Here is a 16,104-nt window from a genome sequence, read left to right as displayed (position 1 = left end):
GAAGAGATTACATAAAAATACAGCTCCAGTTCAGAGAGATTGCTGCTTCATGTTGTTTAATCATACCTCAATCCATGGGCTGCCCAACATACTGTTGAAGTACTCTGCAGAATTAAGAGAGTGAAAATTAAATAGTGCATCTATATTAAAATATGACAATTCACACTCCTAATAAGAACTGGAATAGTTCACCTTAAAATGAAGCATTTAGCTGTTGCAAATCTGTATAATTTGTATAACTTTTGTCTCAGCTGCTGAATTAAAGTGAAAAGGGGCTTTCAACCACAAAATTAAGGATTTTCAGCACGAAAGTTAAATTTCAATCTGTTTCTCACAAAAAAAAAAAAAAAAAATGAATGCGATATGTTTTATTTTATGTTAGTTTTAAGTTTTCTAGTCATTTTTAGAGCTCCGCTGCTCCAGTTCCTCTCCACTATCAGATTAAAATCCACAGGAGTCATACAGCTATTAAACCTGATTTGATGACAGACTTTTGGGGTGAAGTGTCCATGAAAGACTAAAATCACTGCGAGTCAGTAATCATATATAATAGTCACTTCAGTTTAGTCAGAGTAAACAGATATACACTTAAAAGTTTAGGATTGGTAAGTTGTTTAATGTTTTGAAAGACGTCTCATGCTCACTAAGGTTGCATTTATTTATATATATATAAAAAAAAAAAAAAAAAAAAAAAAAAAAAAAGCAAAACAGTAATATTGTAACTTAAAATAGCTGTTTTCTATTGTAATATATTTTAAAATGTTATTTATTCCTGTGATCAAAGCTGAAGCATCATTACTCCAGTCACATGATCCTTCAGAAATCATTCTAATATGCTGATTTGCTGCTTTAAAAGACTTTTCTGATTATCATTATCAATGTTGAAAACAGTTGTGCTGCTTCATGTTTGTGGAAACTGATACATTTTTTTTTTTTTTCCCCAGGTTTATTTGATGAATAGAAAGTTCAGCATTTTTTATAGAAAAACAGCATTTTTTTGAAATAGAAATCTTTTGTAACATTATAAATGTCTTTACTGTCACTTTTGATCAATTTAAAGCACCCATACTAAAGTATTAAATTCCAAACTAGTGTATTTAATAAAAAAAATAAAAAAAGAAAAGAGGCTGTGAAGGACAGATATATCGTCCCCTTGGAATTATAAGGTTCTATCTGACATTCGTGTCAAAATTGACCCTTCGCAAAGACCCGCCCCCCTTAGTTACTGTTGCTTTGTCCGACAAGCCATGGCGCTGTCACTCCACAGAGTGAAAAATACATCGCGGAGCAAAGAGGACACTGACAACACATCAACAGACAAGACAGAGCAGGTTACTTATGATATGAAACAAACTCCCAGCTTTCAAATTGTGCTTTAAGAAATTCGAACAATAAAAACGTTTTGTGGCTCTTTAATGTGTCCGTGACAGATCGCTGTAGCGCTTCAGCTCAAGCGGCTCGTGAACCGATCATCTCTTCCTACTAGTTAATTTACAGCATCAAATAAACATGAATGAACATGAGAAGGAATGTTGTTTCAAACGCGGAAAGACGTCAATACACACCATTTTTCAAGTTCGAGTCCACCGAGGTTAATCTTATAACTCCTTACTGCTTTGTCGGACAAAATGGCGGATTCAGCGTTATGATTGGTTAGATTGCTTGTCAATCAAACTCCGGGTGAAGGGTCAATTGAGTTATTCACATATTCTTATTCCATGACAAACTTATTTACATTATGTGATGGGTGTGTTTTTTTTTTTTTTTTAAGTTGTGTACATTTTGGGACTTTTTTTTTTTTTTTTTTAGAAAATAAAAAGGGTCCACAAAGGTGTATGGAATGCGAAAACTTTGAAGCTCAATATCTCAAAACTGCTCAGAATGCAGACAGAACCTTATAATAATTCCAAGGTGGTGATATACCTCTCCAATGAAAAAAACGATTTAAAGACATTTTCAATGCTTCATCAGCTTAGCGGTCAATAATCAAGTACACAACAGTACAATGTAATAGACTTCTTCACCTTCCAGCACTCACAGCTTCATTTTCATTTGTGTCAAATTGAATATGGCATCTGTATCATTCTGAATAAAGTCTACGGCAGTGGACACAAGTGTAAAATAAAAAATTTGAACTCACCCAGCCGAGCGCACAAAACGCATTTGTGACAGGGAAACTCTTTCCCATCTTCAGAGCGCAGCGTGACATCACAGAGGTACGAGCTGAGGACACACAGTGAGAAGATCTGCATTCACAGCCACTCAAAGAGTTTATGACCTCGACTGATGTTTCTCAAAAGAACACCACGTACCATTTTTTCTGGTTGAATCGTGGCTTGTTGCCAGTCTTCTTCTGCGCCACACTGATCTTCCCATTTTCAAACTTCACCCCATCAAGCCTAGTCAATCATAAAATACTTATTGATGAATTACAGCAATTGTCAATATTAACCCCTAATTTATATACATAAATATTAAAGGTACAGCAGCAAAAACAGTTTTGTTAAACTCTTAGTGTTCAACCAATTTTTATAACAGCCAATATCGATATCTAAAGAGCAGGGTGACCAATAGTTGATATGGATTATAAATGAATGATAACAAATGCTTCAGTAATTTATTCGCATTAAATCATTTTAACGCATAAACGTTTTTAAAATCACATGCATTAACATTGGCAGCCCTAATATATATATATACACACACACAATGATTGTTTGAATGCATGGACTGATTGTTTGATTATTTGTATGACAATTAATCATCAGCACAAAAATGTATTATCAACTTAAACATGCTTCTTCTTAAGACACCTTTTTTGACCAATTTAAGGCAGCACTGCATGTACCCTTCATGTGTATGGCATATAGGCCGACTATCAGCCTTGTTAACATTGTAGATGAACTTTAAGAGAAAAATACGCTACAAAAAGTGTCTCACCGTGCTGAAAGACTCCCCAAACCCAGTTTTTTGGCGACTCCCTGCAGCAACTTCACAGGGTTTTGTCCAGGTTCACCAATATTTCCGCTCTTGCCTTTTTTCCCAGACTTAGTGCTTTTGCCCTTGGGCTTGTCTGCTTCCTCACAAGTCTTAGCAGGAAGAGAGCGGTACACCTCCAGAGCAGACCGGTTCTCCAGCCCCAAAGACTGTAGACTGTGGATAAGCTGCTGCTGTGGTTCGGGATCAGAGCTCTGGTTGGAGCGGGGGATGATGGGCCGGGTCCCATGCACTAGCATCTCACAGGAGTCTGTGTAGATGAAGTGCAGCGCGTGCTCCAGCATCTCAGGAGGAACCTTCTCTAGAACCAGCAGGTCACAGCCCACCGCGTCTTCCCCTTTTTTCACCTCTCCATCACCCTCTTTGTAGCCCTCGGGGAGGAGCAATTTACGAAAGAAGTCTGACCGCATGGAGAGGATGTATTTGTGCGCTGCAAAGGTGCGATCGCCAGCCTGCAGGGTCACGTCATGGATGCTGTCGGTCTCATCGGCTTCGGTCAAGAGGCGCTGGAAGTGCTGGGAGAATGTGGACCCAGAAGTGGTGGGAACTTCATACAAGCTGAAGAAGGAAGAAGAAAAATGAATGAAGGGCTGCATGATTAATCGAAAATAAAGCAATATCACAATATGGCTTAGTGCGGTTATCAAATCACAAAGGCTGTGATTTAATTGAATAAAGATAAGCACTGTGTGTTTAAAAGTGAGCAGCTCATGATCCGGCGCCATCTGCATCTGCTTGAGTATGAGTATTGAGTATGCATCAGTTTGAGTCGCTTTAATGTGCTTTTGCGAAGGAAACATGCGCCAACCATCTAATATATGTAATGAGAAGCGCTTATCGACAAAAGAGAAGCTTTAAAGGGGTCCTTGATTATGATTTCACTTTTTTAACTTTAGTTAGTGTGTAATATTGCTGTCTGAGCATAAACAACATCTGCAAAGTTATGACACTCAAAGTTCAATGCAAAGGGAGATATTTTCTTTTACAAAAATCGCTTTTTAAGGACTACAACAAACGGCTGGTAGGGACTACAACAAGCTTCTTCCGGGGTTGGTGACATCACAAACCCCAAAATTTACACAAACCCAGGGAACATGCAACAAAGGGGGTGAGGCCATGTTGGGCTGCTTTAGAGAAGAAGAAGAGTTGTTGTAGTAGAGTGTTGTTATCATGCCGTCATTTTACGCCGGACTGCTTCACAAACGAGGGTCAATTCAACGCTGGATTTGCACAAAAGATTAACATGACGGCACATGCTAGTCGAAGGAGTTGAATCAACTCCACAGCAACTACATAAATTTATCCACTAACCGTTCAGAAACGTCCAGTTTCATTCTAAAAGTTGTAACTTCTTCCTGAGTCTCTCCATCAGTGTCGACTCCGGTTTGAACAATGTAAGGCTGAACACCGTTACTGACAATCCTCATTTTGGCTGCGTGAGATTCTCCAGCTTTGTTGTTGTTGAGCAACCGAAGTGTGAGCTGTTAAAGCTCCGCCCTCTTCTGGAAAGGGGGCCGGGAGCAGCAGCTCATTTGCATTTAAAGGGACACACACAAAAACAGCGTGTTTTTGCTCACACCCAAATAGGGGCAAATTTAACAAGTTATAATAAATGATCTGTGAGGTATTTTGAGCTGAAACTTCACAGACACATTCTGGGGACACCAGACTTATTTTACATCTTGTGAAAGGGGCATTATAGGTCTCCTTTAAGGGATCCCTGCAGATTTCCATCAAAATAAAAACATTGATGAAAAAAAAAAAAACATTCTCATTTCCATACGCATAGTCCCATCTACGTGATACCATGTTTAACGGTAGGCTACAAGACATTAGCGAAATATGAGATACGACCTATGAATGCCATTTGTGCAGTCACATTACATTGCTAAAAATCATTCAGTGTCCTTGTCTTGTTTTAGAATAAATACTATATCAAAATATCCGTAAAAGCCATAAAAAAAATACTTCTCAGAGAAAACTTACTTGAGTTATTCTCATTCATTTCCACTGGCCAAATAGTATTTTTAATTGTTTTAAATTAATCAAATTTATGAAATTTTGATTAATTATTAATTATGATTAACATCTATTTTAGAATATTTATACAGTATATTTTTAATGGAAACTGATAGGCCTACTTATTATTTTATTTTTTATTTTTGTAAATACAATTGTCTGACTCAACTGACAAACAAAAAAAAAAAACCTTGCAAATCTTAGTTTCCTTCAAATTCTATTCTTCAAATACAAATGTATTTTTCATAATGTTGGGAAGATCACAGAAGGAGTTTTCATTAGTCTGCCTGCACCCAACATCAACAGCACACAGTGGTTGTACAGTATTGTCACCGGACCTATTCAAACAGACCAATGGACCATTCTACCACTGAACAAATCCAGCAGTGTCTGCCATAAAATGCGCATCATTGATTATTGTTCTCATGAGAAACATTTTCTCAGAAAACGAGTTCTACAATTTAGTTTATTGAGGAATTATCAGGTGCTTAGCACTCCTCGTTGTCATTAAAACATTCAAACGTAGCATGCCACAGGAAAAGTGTTCAAAAGCAGTGCATCCACTACAAATATTTCTATCTAAATTCATATAATTTATGAACTTTATGTAATTTGAGAGCCTAACTCCATTAATGAGAGTGGAATATATAATCTAAATGTGAATCAAAATGAAAACAGTTTAAAATCATTCAGTTTACTTCATTACTTTACTCACTCCAGTAAGAGAGTGTGTACTCACTGTCTAGAGTGTGCGGACGGTGCACACATATTTAAGTTAATTTTTTTTTATAAATCTCAATATATGCCTAGAAAATTGCGTACGCGCTAGTGCTGTCAATCAATTACAAAATTTAACTAATTAATGACACATTTTTTCTGTAATTAATCACGATTAAAAACATTTGAGTTTTTAATATTTTTGTATTTTAATAATTTCACAATTACTCTCCAAATTAATGTAGACACAACTTAAAAACAGTATATTTTAAATAATTGTTTATTGGTATCTTTTTATAAATGAAGGTCAGTATCACTGATACTAATACTGCTACTAATGTCTCTATGAAATTGATTTTTTTAAAAACATTATAGACATTCAATATTACAGTATAACTAAAAGCTATCAATTTCAACATTTATTTGGCATTAAAAAAATAACTTTTAATTTAAGTGAACTAAAAAGAATCTTCACATAAACCCATTATAATAAATGCCATATTTACCTGGTAGGAAATATACAGAAACTGAATAAAGTCAAACACTTTACAGTCTTCACTGCATAAATTATAAATTAAAGTATAGATTAGTCCTTATTAAAGCTACAATTTTCTCTTTACCTTTGATGAAGATTAATGACAGACATCACAGCAACAGGTTTATTAGGCTGCTGTCACTTTAAGAGCTGCCGCTGCCGAAGATGACGCGGATCTGATGCACATCTCATTTTCTCACAACTCTAAGTTCATTCAAGACATTATTTAACTCATTTATGACTGCTCTTATGAGGATACTTGGGGGGGGGGGGGGAAGGGGCATTTTGGCATAATTCTGTGTTGTTTGTTCAAGCGTGAAAGAGAATTTGATACTGGTGCGCGTCTTTCTGGTGCGTGTGTGTGTGTCACACAGACACAACACGTTCTAGTTTGTCTTGTGGCGCTTGAATGGTTTAAAAGCATTTGTGTGAATAAGAGCGTGATCATATAATAACGATAGCTAAATTATGACGGAAAAAACAGATGCTATGTTAATTGCGTTAAACATTTTAAATGCAATTAAACTGAAAAAATGAATCGCATGCATTAACACGCTAATTTTGACAGCACTAGTACACACATTTCAATGCAATTTTTCGGTGATGGGAACTCTTTTGAATAGTGTGGGAACTGAAGATCGGATTTAGACTCGTTTTGCAGAGACACATATGTGAGACCAAGAGTAAATGGTTATAGAAAGCCGGACCTCGAATACTAACACCATAAAGGTAAATAGATATACTCATAATTCTCAACTGTCTTTTGTAAATTTCTGTTTTTTTTGTTTTTTTTGTAAATTTACATTTGTTAAATCATTTGCTTCAAGATCATGTCTTGATTATGTATTTCAATTGTCAATCATGTTATGCATTTTTCTATTCGTACATGTGTCGAGCTATTGGTTTCAAGATCATGTATTTCAATTTGCAATTGTGATATTTATATTTAATTTAGTATTTTCTGTGAGAATTAAGAATGACAATGTATACTTATAGGATAACTTGGATTTTGAGTGATTATGATTATGAGTATATCTATTTACCTTTATGGTGTTAGTATTCGAGGTCCGGCTTTCTATAATGATTACAGTAATAAGCTTATTAAATGGATACAGGTGTATGCTTGGAATCATGGCACTGATGAAGGGTTGATCCCGAAAATGTTTTGCACTTTTGCACTTTTTGTGGCCTCTGGAAAATAAATTAGTTTGAGCTTTTTTGACTTTATTCTCGTGTGCGGATCTTTCATGTTTTTTGAGCCAAGTGTAAATGGAGCAGTTTTGACAAACCATATGATCGGTTACAAAAATGCAATAAGTGACAAGTGTAAATAGGCCCTTAATGTGATAAGAGAAAAACTGGGCTCTGTGGAATATGAGAGAAAAAAAAAAAATGCCACTGCTTCTCAACTGATGGGTCACAACCCTAAAATGGGCTGCAGGTCTGTTCAGATGGATCATACAGCAAGGGAAAAAAACAATGCTAAATGCAAATAATAAATTTGAACTAACCACATAATTACCACATAGTTAAGATAACAAAATAAACAGGTTTATCAACTTTTAAAATGGGAGAGAATGCCTCCCATATCTTTTATTGCTGAGAGCTTCACAGCCTGACATGTGTCCAGTAAAACTCTACGGTATTTATCTGTCTATTGGTAACATGGCTGATCCTAATACAGTATTTATAGTCTTGTGTTATGTTGGTAAATCACACTTCTGATGTTGTTTGTCTTGAAAACCTGTAAATTTGGTAATTTCCTGGGTTTGCTGGGCCTACGTAGTTCAATGGTTATTTAAACAAAATCAGTGTTTGGCTTTAAGGACATTTTGTTTACCTTTGTACGATAAACAACTTTAACGATTAGAAGGAACTGGAACTATTTAGTGACATCGGAAGCCAGAAATGTTAAACTCCAAAATTCCAAAAATGTCTTTAGTCACACACATGTGTGACCCTAGTCATCATTATCTGCACCTGGTTTTGGGATCAGCTTGCAGTACTCCGAAATTCCGGGCGTTAGAATCCATGGTGATGCTGACGGCTCTGTGGACGTAATGAAGCTTCTCCAGACGGATTCGTTCATAAGGAACCCCTCCGTCTGAGTTTCCGGACACCTCCAGGTTATCTGACACAACAGAGCATATCTAGTAAAGAAATTCTATTTTGTTTATAACATATTTAGTTAAACTGATGGTCTCAGTACCTTTTTTGTCTACAGCTTTCTTGTACTGTCCCAGCCACTGTCCACTGAAGCCCTCTCCATCCTGAGTAACAAACATCATGCTGTTCTTACTCAGGGCGATGTCTGACATGAAGACCTGTCGTCCATACGCCCAGCGACACGGTTTTACTGACGTGCCCATGGAGCGCCAGCAAAACACCTGCAAGAACAGAGAAAGACAGAAGAAACAGTGAAAATTAATAGAATGACTACAATACCAGCTAAATGGTTGCTAAAGTGTTCTGAGTGGTTGAAAGGTGCCTTACTGGCTCAAGTCAAAAGAGCCCAAGAAAAAAAATCTAGGGCCCTATGGTATCTGTTTTACCTTTTCCCTCCAAATCTTTTTTTTTTTTTTTTTTTTGGATTCTGCCTTTTTCCCTATTTTTTCTTTTTTTTTTCTGGATTACATTTTAATAGTTAAATTAAATTTTAGGATATAATTTATAATTAACTGAAATCATAAACCATACAGTTTAACAACAATTTATTAAAAGTTAAACAATTAAATTACATTTTTGGGGCCCTATGAAATCTTTTTTTCCCAAATTCTGCTTTATTGTTCCCAAATTCTATGGTTTTCCATTTTTCTGGATAGCAATTTAATGGATATCTGATCAACTGAATTCATGATACTAACAACAAAAAATAATTCATCAACATTTTAACAAAAGTAGTGATTATGATTATTTATTTATTTATTTATTTTTTTAGATTCCTTTTTGACATTCCACAGCTCTGGCAAATAACCAGACGAGTAAGCATATATGCTAGGCAAACCAATTGGCGGCATTAGATTAAGTAAAAAAAAAAAAAAAAAAAAAAAAAAAAAGTGTAATAAAAATATATAGATAAGAAAACTGGTGCAAAATCAATTAAACATTACTAAAAACTTGGACCCCATTCCACTAACTAGCCTGGTGCAGCTGATAGGCTTTTATCAGGCACGTAGTGGCCCACAAGACTGAACATCTTGGTTAAGCAGACATTATAACCCGCTAGCTGAACATCACAGTATATTAGACCAAAGTGCTGCTTTTGATATATAGATCAAAACAATATTGCCTACACAGGCTAGGGAATCGTGTTGGCAAATAAGGACAGTCACTAGCTTATTTTAGGTCCTACCTGTCAGATTGTTGCCACTGATTTGTATAAATGAAAATCTGCCTGACCTACAGTATATGGTGTGCCACAAGGCTTGGTCTTAAGCCATTTGTTGTTCTTGCACTTTAGGTGATAATATTAGGAAACAGAATTAGCTGTCACTGTTATGTAGTCCACAAACATCTCTATACTTCTTCCAAATCAGATAAGTTTTCAGTGTTGGTGGATGCAAAGAATGTATGTCAAGAAATTCCCATTTGCTAAATTCTGATTAACAGAAGCATCTATATACCAAATATTAGGGATGCACCGATACCATTTTTTAAGGACAGAGTATGAGTACCGATACTTTTTTCCCCTTGTACTCGCAGATACCGATGCCTATACATTTATTAATTTCTCTCTCTCTCTCTTTTTTTTTTTTGCTGCCGCCGGTGTCTCTGTGCACAGAAAATTCTGTCAGTTACTTCACGTGAGGTATCGGTCTTTGGTATCGGGGGTATTTTTACGAGTACAAGTAGACAAGCTTGGTATCGGTATCGGTGCATCCCTACCAAATATCACAACAGGCATTGTGACAACTCCCTCATGGTCATTTTTAGGCAGGAACAGCATTTTTACGCATTATCTTATAGTATTTGTATGATAATGACAGATCAGGTGATTATCAAAACAGACCGTTTCAGTGTTTAAACCAATACCCAAAGTTTTAACTCAAAGCTTATCTTAAACTTAGTTATACAAGTAATTACTGGGTAATATTTTGATCCTGTTAGTGTTTCTGATATGCATATTTAAGTTCAGTTCAGTGTCGTTCACTCACCCTTCCGGTTTCATCTAGAGCCAGAATCACCAGCTTCTCTCCTCCACCATCATGCAGAAGCTGAGGATCAATACGATGATCCAAACTACCACCGCTCACTAGAACTTTTTTCAGGTTCATCTGTCTGGAGACCACCACAAGAACAGTGTTAATAGTAGTAATAAAATATTAACTTCCTGGCAAACTGGCATGTATCAGTAATAAATAATTCTTAAAAAGCTGCAACTGGGGAGGCATGTTACTCTTTTTTTTTTTTCCTACATAATAAATTACTTGCATTTCAGAGAGCTTTACTTTGTTATCTTTACTTTGGCTGAGGCATTTCAGAATGACTAAAACAATACTTTAAATGGTGTGTAATGAGATTGGTCCGTTGGTTATTCCAGAGGCAAAGTCATGTAAGTCCATATCCGGGAATTTATTCAGAAAACATGCGTTTCCATCACAGTTTATGCACAAGTTTTATTACCAAAAAAAAAAAAAAAAAAATCTACCTCAATTGATTGCATACATTTTTATGCGCATTTTAGGATTTTATGTGCATCTTGGCATTTTCATCTAGCTTTTTTATGCAATACCCCAAAATTTGCATAGAACTATGTGAATGGAAACCTAGCTAGTGTTAAGTGCCTGTTGCAGATTACATTTCGAACTCTAAAAACTACAAAATCTGGATTGCCAAGACATCATAACTGTCAAACTCTAGACTCTGAACTCCACTCACTTGGAGGCCAGTTTCTTGCACTGATAATCAGCCAGCAGGTACACATCTCCCTTTTCGGTCATGCACACAGTGGCCCCATTGCTCGCTGCCGCCATAGTGATGGTCAAATCCTTGTGGTGCAGAGCGGACACCTGTCGAGGAACAGTCACGCACTTCTCTCCGTTGGGCTCCAGCAGGTAACCTGAATGTATCACAATGGTAGGACCACAACTTTACATATGGGAAGAGGCAAATGAAGCAGATGCTCTGGTGAAATTTAATGTAGAGATTTTTCTAAACACCCGAGAGATTTTAGATCAGTTAAACAATCAGATTGTTGTCTGTGATAAACAGATCTGGGTGCTTGAGCCTCCTACCAAGTTGGCCACCATTTAATCCTACGGTGTATACAGCATCTCGGGTCCAAAGAACAGTGTGGAACCTGCCGGCTGCAACACCAATCACGGACCTCCCTTTCAGGGACTTAGATGTGACCTGTGGTCAATAGAAGAAAAAAAAAAAAAAAAAAAAAAAAATGGAATTATAATTTATGGAATTATCTAAAGTTTCTCAAATTTGTATTACAGTGTGTCATGCATGGGGTAGGATTCACAAAAATCTTTTTAAAAAGGTACATTAAGTAACTTTTTTTTGTTTAAAATGTACAATTTAATATAATGAGTGAGCACATCATGAATCCATCTTTCAAACCATGTTTTTGTCTTATCCTGAATCACTATGGTACGCATATAAGTGTTCATATTAGGACTATTTTAAACCATTTGGGTCGCCACCGCTGCGGAGTAGCCCAGTATCTGTGTGACTTGTCATATACATAAACAGAGAGACGTAGCTCTGGCTGCAAGACGTATGCGGTTTTGTTTATTAACTGCTAGAGTGCCAAAAGTTACAGTGTACCTTTAAGAATAAAAGTTAAGAAATTTGAACTTGCTCAATGAGTCAAAGGCCTTCTTTTTGGGCGGCCTGCAGATTGCTGTAATAATCATAAGTGTGCACACTACTTTCATTGTGACTGACTTGATGGGAGTTCTGCACTGGGCATCATATTTTTTTTAATGGGTTGTGTATTATAAATAGTTCATTTTAAAGAGTGAATGGCCCTCATTTATCAAACGATCGTACGCCAGAAAACTCTGCGTACGCTCGTTTCCACGCAAAATTTGGCATTTATCAATATGAGTGTGAGCGGTGACTACAATCAAATCTCACGTCAGGTCTCACGTCAGCTCGTGTACGCACGATTTTTGAGTCAGCGGGAACTTGCGTGTGCAGCATAGTAAATCTGGTGGAGAATTGTTATGAGAACATTTAGATTATTTTCCTGACCGACAATCACTCACTAACCGATCATTAACCATTAAACGACACGATTAAAATGCCAAATTAAAATTAAATTAGAATAGATGAGTGTCTTAAAATTTGACACGTTGTATTTGTTTTATTTTATTAAAATATTTCTCTTTATTTTATTAATCCAATTGATCGCACGGGCGCCTCACTCACACACACAGACGCTACATATCAGTTCTAGCGTCACTAACTTTACATTTCAGCCATTTATCAGCAAACTAAAATGCAGAGAAAGTTAACACTGCTCAGTTTAATGATCCGCTATAGGAGTACATCTGTACCAGTCGGCACACGCAACGCCCAACCAAACACATTTTTTCGTGGATATTGAAACAAGAGTGAAATACAAAGCCTTAGTTTACATAATGAACAGTAGTTCAGCAACCAATAAATGTTACAACGTGAATATGGAAACGTTTGGATTCTTCCAGAATGAGAGAGGTAGGCTGTGTGAGCCCAATTCAGTTTTGCTTTATTAAATAAATTCATTTCTACTTTATAATGAATGCCACTATAGCCTAATTTGTGTTTCAATTTATAATTTAATATATCATTTTATAGCTACTTATTTTTCATTCTTGTTCTGTTCTGAATAAAATAAATTTGAAGGATTTTCTGTGGAGTGAAGAGGGGTACTAAAATAACCAAGTTTATATATATATATATGTTAATAATGTTTGTAAGTTTTTCGTTTTATTTACCGTTATTTTCTTTTTAAAATTAATTTTATTGTTTGCAATTACAAGGTTGAGGGGTGTTTTTAGAGTAAGATCAATTTCTTTTTAATGTGATTACTTCTTCTTCATGGCCGGGTTATATTTCTCTGTGTCGTAAACTATAGGGCGAGGCATCTAAAATTTGGGGCGTGATATTTAAATGACGACAGTTTTCAGCCGCCACATTTATCAACACCTGTTCATTCCTGCGACGGAATTGGCCGCATACGAAAATTTAATGAATCACACGTGAGCGTTGTCTTAAGCTGATTTTTTCATTCGGATGTACGCTGGTTTCTACGTTCGTTTGATAAATGAGGGCCATTGTGTGCTGTGTGTGAGTTACTACACGTTACTACATGTATTTACTATAGTAATAACAGTAAATTAAGCATAATTACAAGTAACTAATCCTAAACCAAACCCTAGCCTTAACCATAACTCTATAGTAAGTACATGTAGTTAATTAATATTACTCAGTACTTATTTGAGTAAATATAGTAGTCAACATCTGAAATGGATCAAAACCTTTCATCAAAGTCGCCCTAAAACCTTCTTCTTAGGACAACTTTGATAAACTTTTTTGATCCACTTAAAATGTTGACTACTGTAAAATATAACTACGTCACCTTGAAATGAAGTGTAACCAAGAAAAAAAGAAAAGAACAATCTTAAAAAGTTTTTTTGGGAATACAAAATATTCTTGTGTTTTTCTCTTAAAGTCCCCCTGTAGTCAATAATTTTATCCCTTAAAACTCATCTTAGATCACCAAAATGACATATTTAAACGTTTTTTTTTTTCCCTGTGAAAAAAATTCTACATGCCTTAAAATAGCTTAAATGTAACTCTACACCCTTGCCTCATTTAGTATATACGAGGACCCATGAATATGCACATTAGCCCCGCCTCCACTCACTCACACCAGCTCAGAGATCCACTCAGTCAACTTTACTGTAGTAAACACTGCACAATGGCAAGTGGAAATACTGGTTTAATTCAGCCATATATGTTTAAACCAGAAACTGATTCAGAAGAAGAAGTGGAAGAGTGAATTATGCAAGTGAATGTATCACTCTCCAGAACGTCGGACACATAACAGTAATTATTATGATTAGCCTTTTGCTTGACCACGTTATCAAACAGCTAATAATGTGTTGCTAATGTTACACAAACTATGTTTCCGTTCTTCATCTCAGAGTCAGACAGCTGCCTTATAACAATCAGTATCCTTAAAAATGCTTTGAACAATGGAGCACATAGTTCATCATAACATCGTAATATACATCATATACATAATTTACCCACTATATTGCTAAATCTACCCCATTTTTCATATCAACAGAAAAATATACGGGATAACCTGGCTTCTCTTGAGATTCCCTTGCTTCAGAGCAGTCATAGTTAATGATATGTTAAAGCCCGCCGGCACGCTGACGTGATTGGTTACAAGGTAGTTTGTGACGCAAGAAACACTGGCAATTTCAAACCGCGTTTTTGAGACTGTCTTTTTTTTCACTGCAGTTTTAAGGATAAAATACTCTGCACTAGTGTTGACTTATGAATTTGCACATTGTTTGTCTTAGAGCATATTAAAAAACACCACTTAGACATATAAACAACATTTAAAACTTGATTTTCACCACAGGGGACTTTAAATGTTTTGCAAATCTGGCCCCAGACTGACCGACCTGTTTGGGAACTTGGCTGGAAGCAGGAGGAGGTGCCAGACCCAGCTGATGGTGGTTGTTGAGCCCAAAAGTGTAGACGTACCCCTCCTCTGTCAGGACGACAGTGTGATCTCGGGCCGCTGCGATCTGTGAGCAGTGATGGGACAAAAGACCCTCCACCATTCGGGGAACCTTTGACGTGAACATAGACACCGAGTCTTAGAAAGCAGATGCAGAAATACGAGCGTTACCCCACACCAAAACATCTTACCAGATATGTCTGTTCATCACCATGTCCAAGCCGTCCGCCCTGTCCGTGTCCACATGTGTACACCTGACCCTTCTGGGACAGGAAGACGGAGTGGAACTTACACAACACCACCTCAAAAGACACAGAAACACAACAATGTTGCCATCATGGTTGCACAGGCAGGCATGGTCTGCTTTCTGATATTTTCCAACTCATAAGTCACACATATATTAGCACAATCACCCAGTAAGTCCAGAAATGTGGGGTTTGGCCAATCATTTTCACTTCATTCATTTTCATTACATTGGTCAATTTTTAGTAAGAAGGTAGAAGACATCAATGAATGAGTAACATTTCTATAACATCCTGTATACTAATATTCCTTCATCTGATCAATTTGAAACCAGAATACACTACTGTTCAAAAGTTGGGAGTCGGTAAGATCTTTGTTTTTTTTTTTGAAAGATGCCTGTTATGCTCACTGAGGTTGCATTTTTCAATTAAAAGTACAGTAAAAACTGCACTATTGTGATAATTATTACAGTTTAAAATAACTGTTTTCTATTGTAATATATTTTAAAATGTAATTTATTCCTGTGATTCAAAACTGAATTTTCAGCATCATTACTCCAGTCTTCAGTGTCACATGATCCTTCAGAAATCATTCTAATATGATGATTTTCTGCTCCAGAAACATTTATTAGTGTCAATGTTGAAAACAGTTGTTGTCACGAATGTGGCTCCCTCGCCTCCTCCTCCGCACCACCGGAGGGAGCCATCACCTGAATACTGACTGTTTCCCATTCGGACTACGTTTCCCATAGGCCCTCATTCCTGGGACTGATTGCGCACACACCTGCACCTCATCACACTCACACTATTTAAGCCACACACTCACACATACACACCGCGAAGTCTTGATTTGCCCTGGTGATCATTACTGAGCGTTTTCTTGTGGACTGTTTCTCCGTTAC

General features: G+C 36.6%; 1 protein-coding gene across 1 annotated transcript in view; it reads right to left on the bottom strand.

Annotated features, from left to right (window-relative positions):
* Positions 1-16,104, bottom strand: part of ibtk (inhibitor of Bruton agammaglobulinemia tyrosine kinase) — a 42,194-nt gene that overhangs the window by 16,755 nt on the left and 9,335 nt on the right. The window contains exons 5-15 of the mRNA XM_051866086.1: positions 15,152-15,262; positions 14,902-15,072; positions 11,503-11,620; positions 11,147-11,327; positions 10,423-10,546; positions 8,478-8,655; positions 8,249-8,399; positions 2,941-3,555; positions 2,313-2,399; positions 2,141-2,223; positions 67-104 (exon numbers count right to left, since the gene is read on the bottom strand). Coding sequence (XP_051722046.1) covers positions 67-104; positions 2,141-2,223; positions 2,313-2,399; positions 2,941-3,555; positions 8,249-8,399; positions 8,478-8,655; positions 10,423-10,546; positions 11,147-11,327; positions 11,503-11,620; positions 14,902-15,072; positions 15,152-15,262 — 1,857 coding nt within the window. The remainder of the gene's footprint in view (positions 1-66; positions 105-2,140; positions 2,224-2,312; positions 2,400-2,940; positions 3,556-8,248; positions 8,400-8,477; positions 8,656-10,422; positions 10,547-11,146; positions 11,328-11,502; positions 11,621-14,901; positions 15,073-15,151; positions 15,263-16,104) is intronic.

This window comes from Ctenopharyngodon idella, chromosome 16, assembly GCF_019924925.1.
Source record: "Ctenopharyngodon idella isolate HZGC_01 chromosome 16, HZGC01, whole genome shotgun sequence".
Classification (NCBI taxonomy): domain Eukaryota; kingdom Metazoa; phylum Chordata; class Actinopteri; order Cypriniformes; family Xenocyprididae; genus Ctenopharyngodon; species Ctenopharyngodon idella.
The sequence above is the reverse complement of the archived record's forward strand: the minus strand, read 5'-3'. Positions and strand labels throughout refer to the sequence as shown.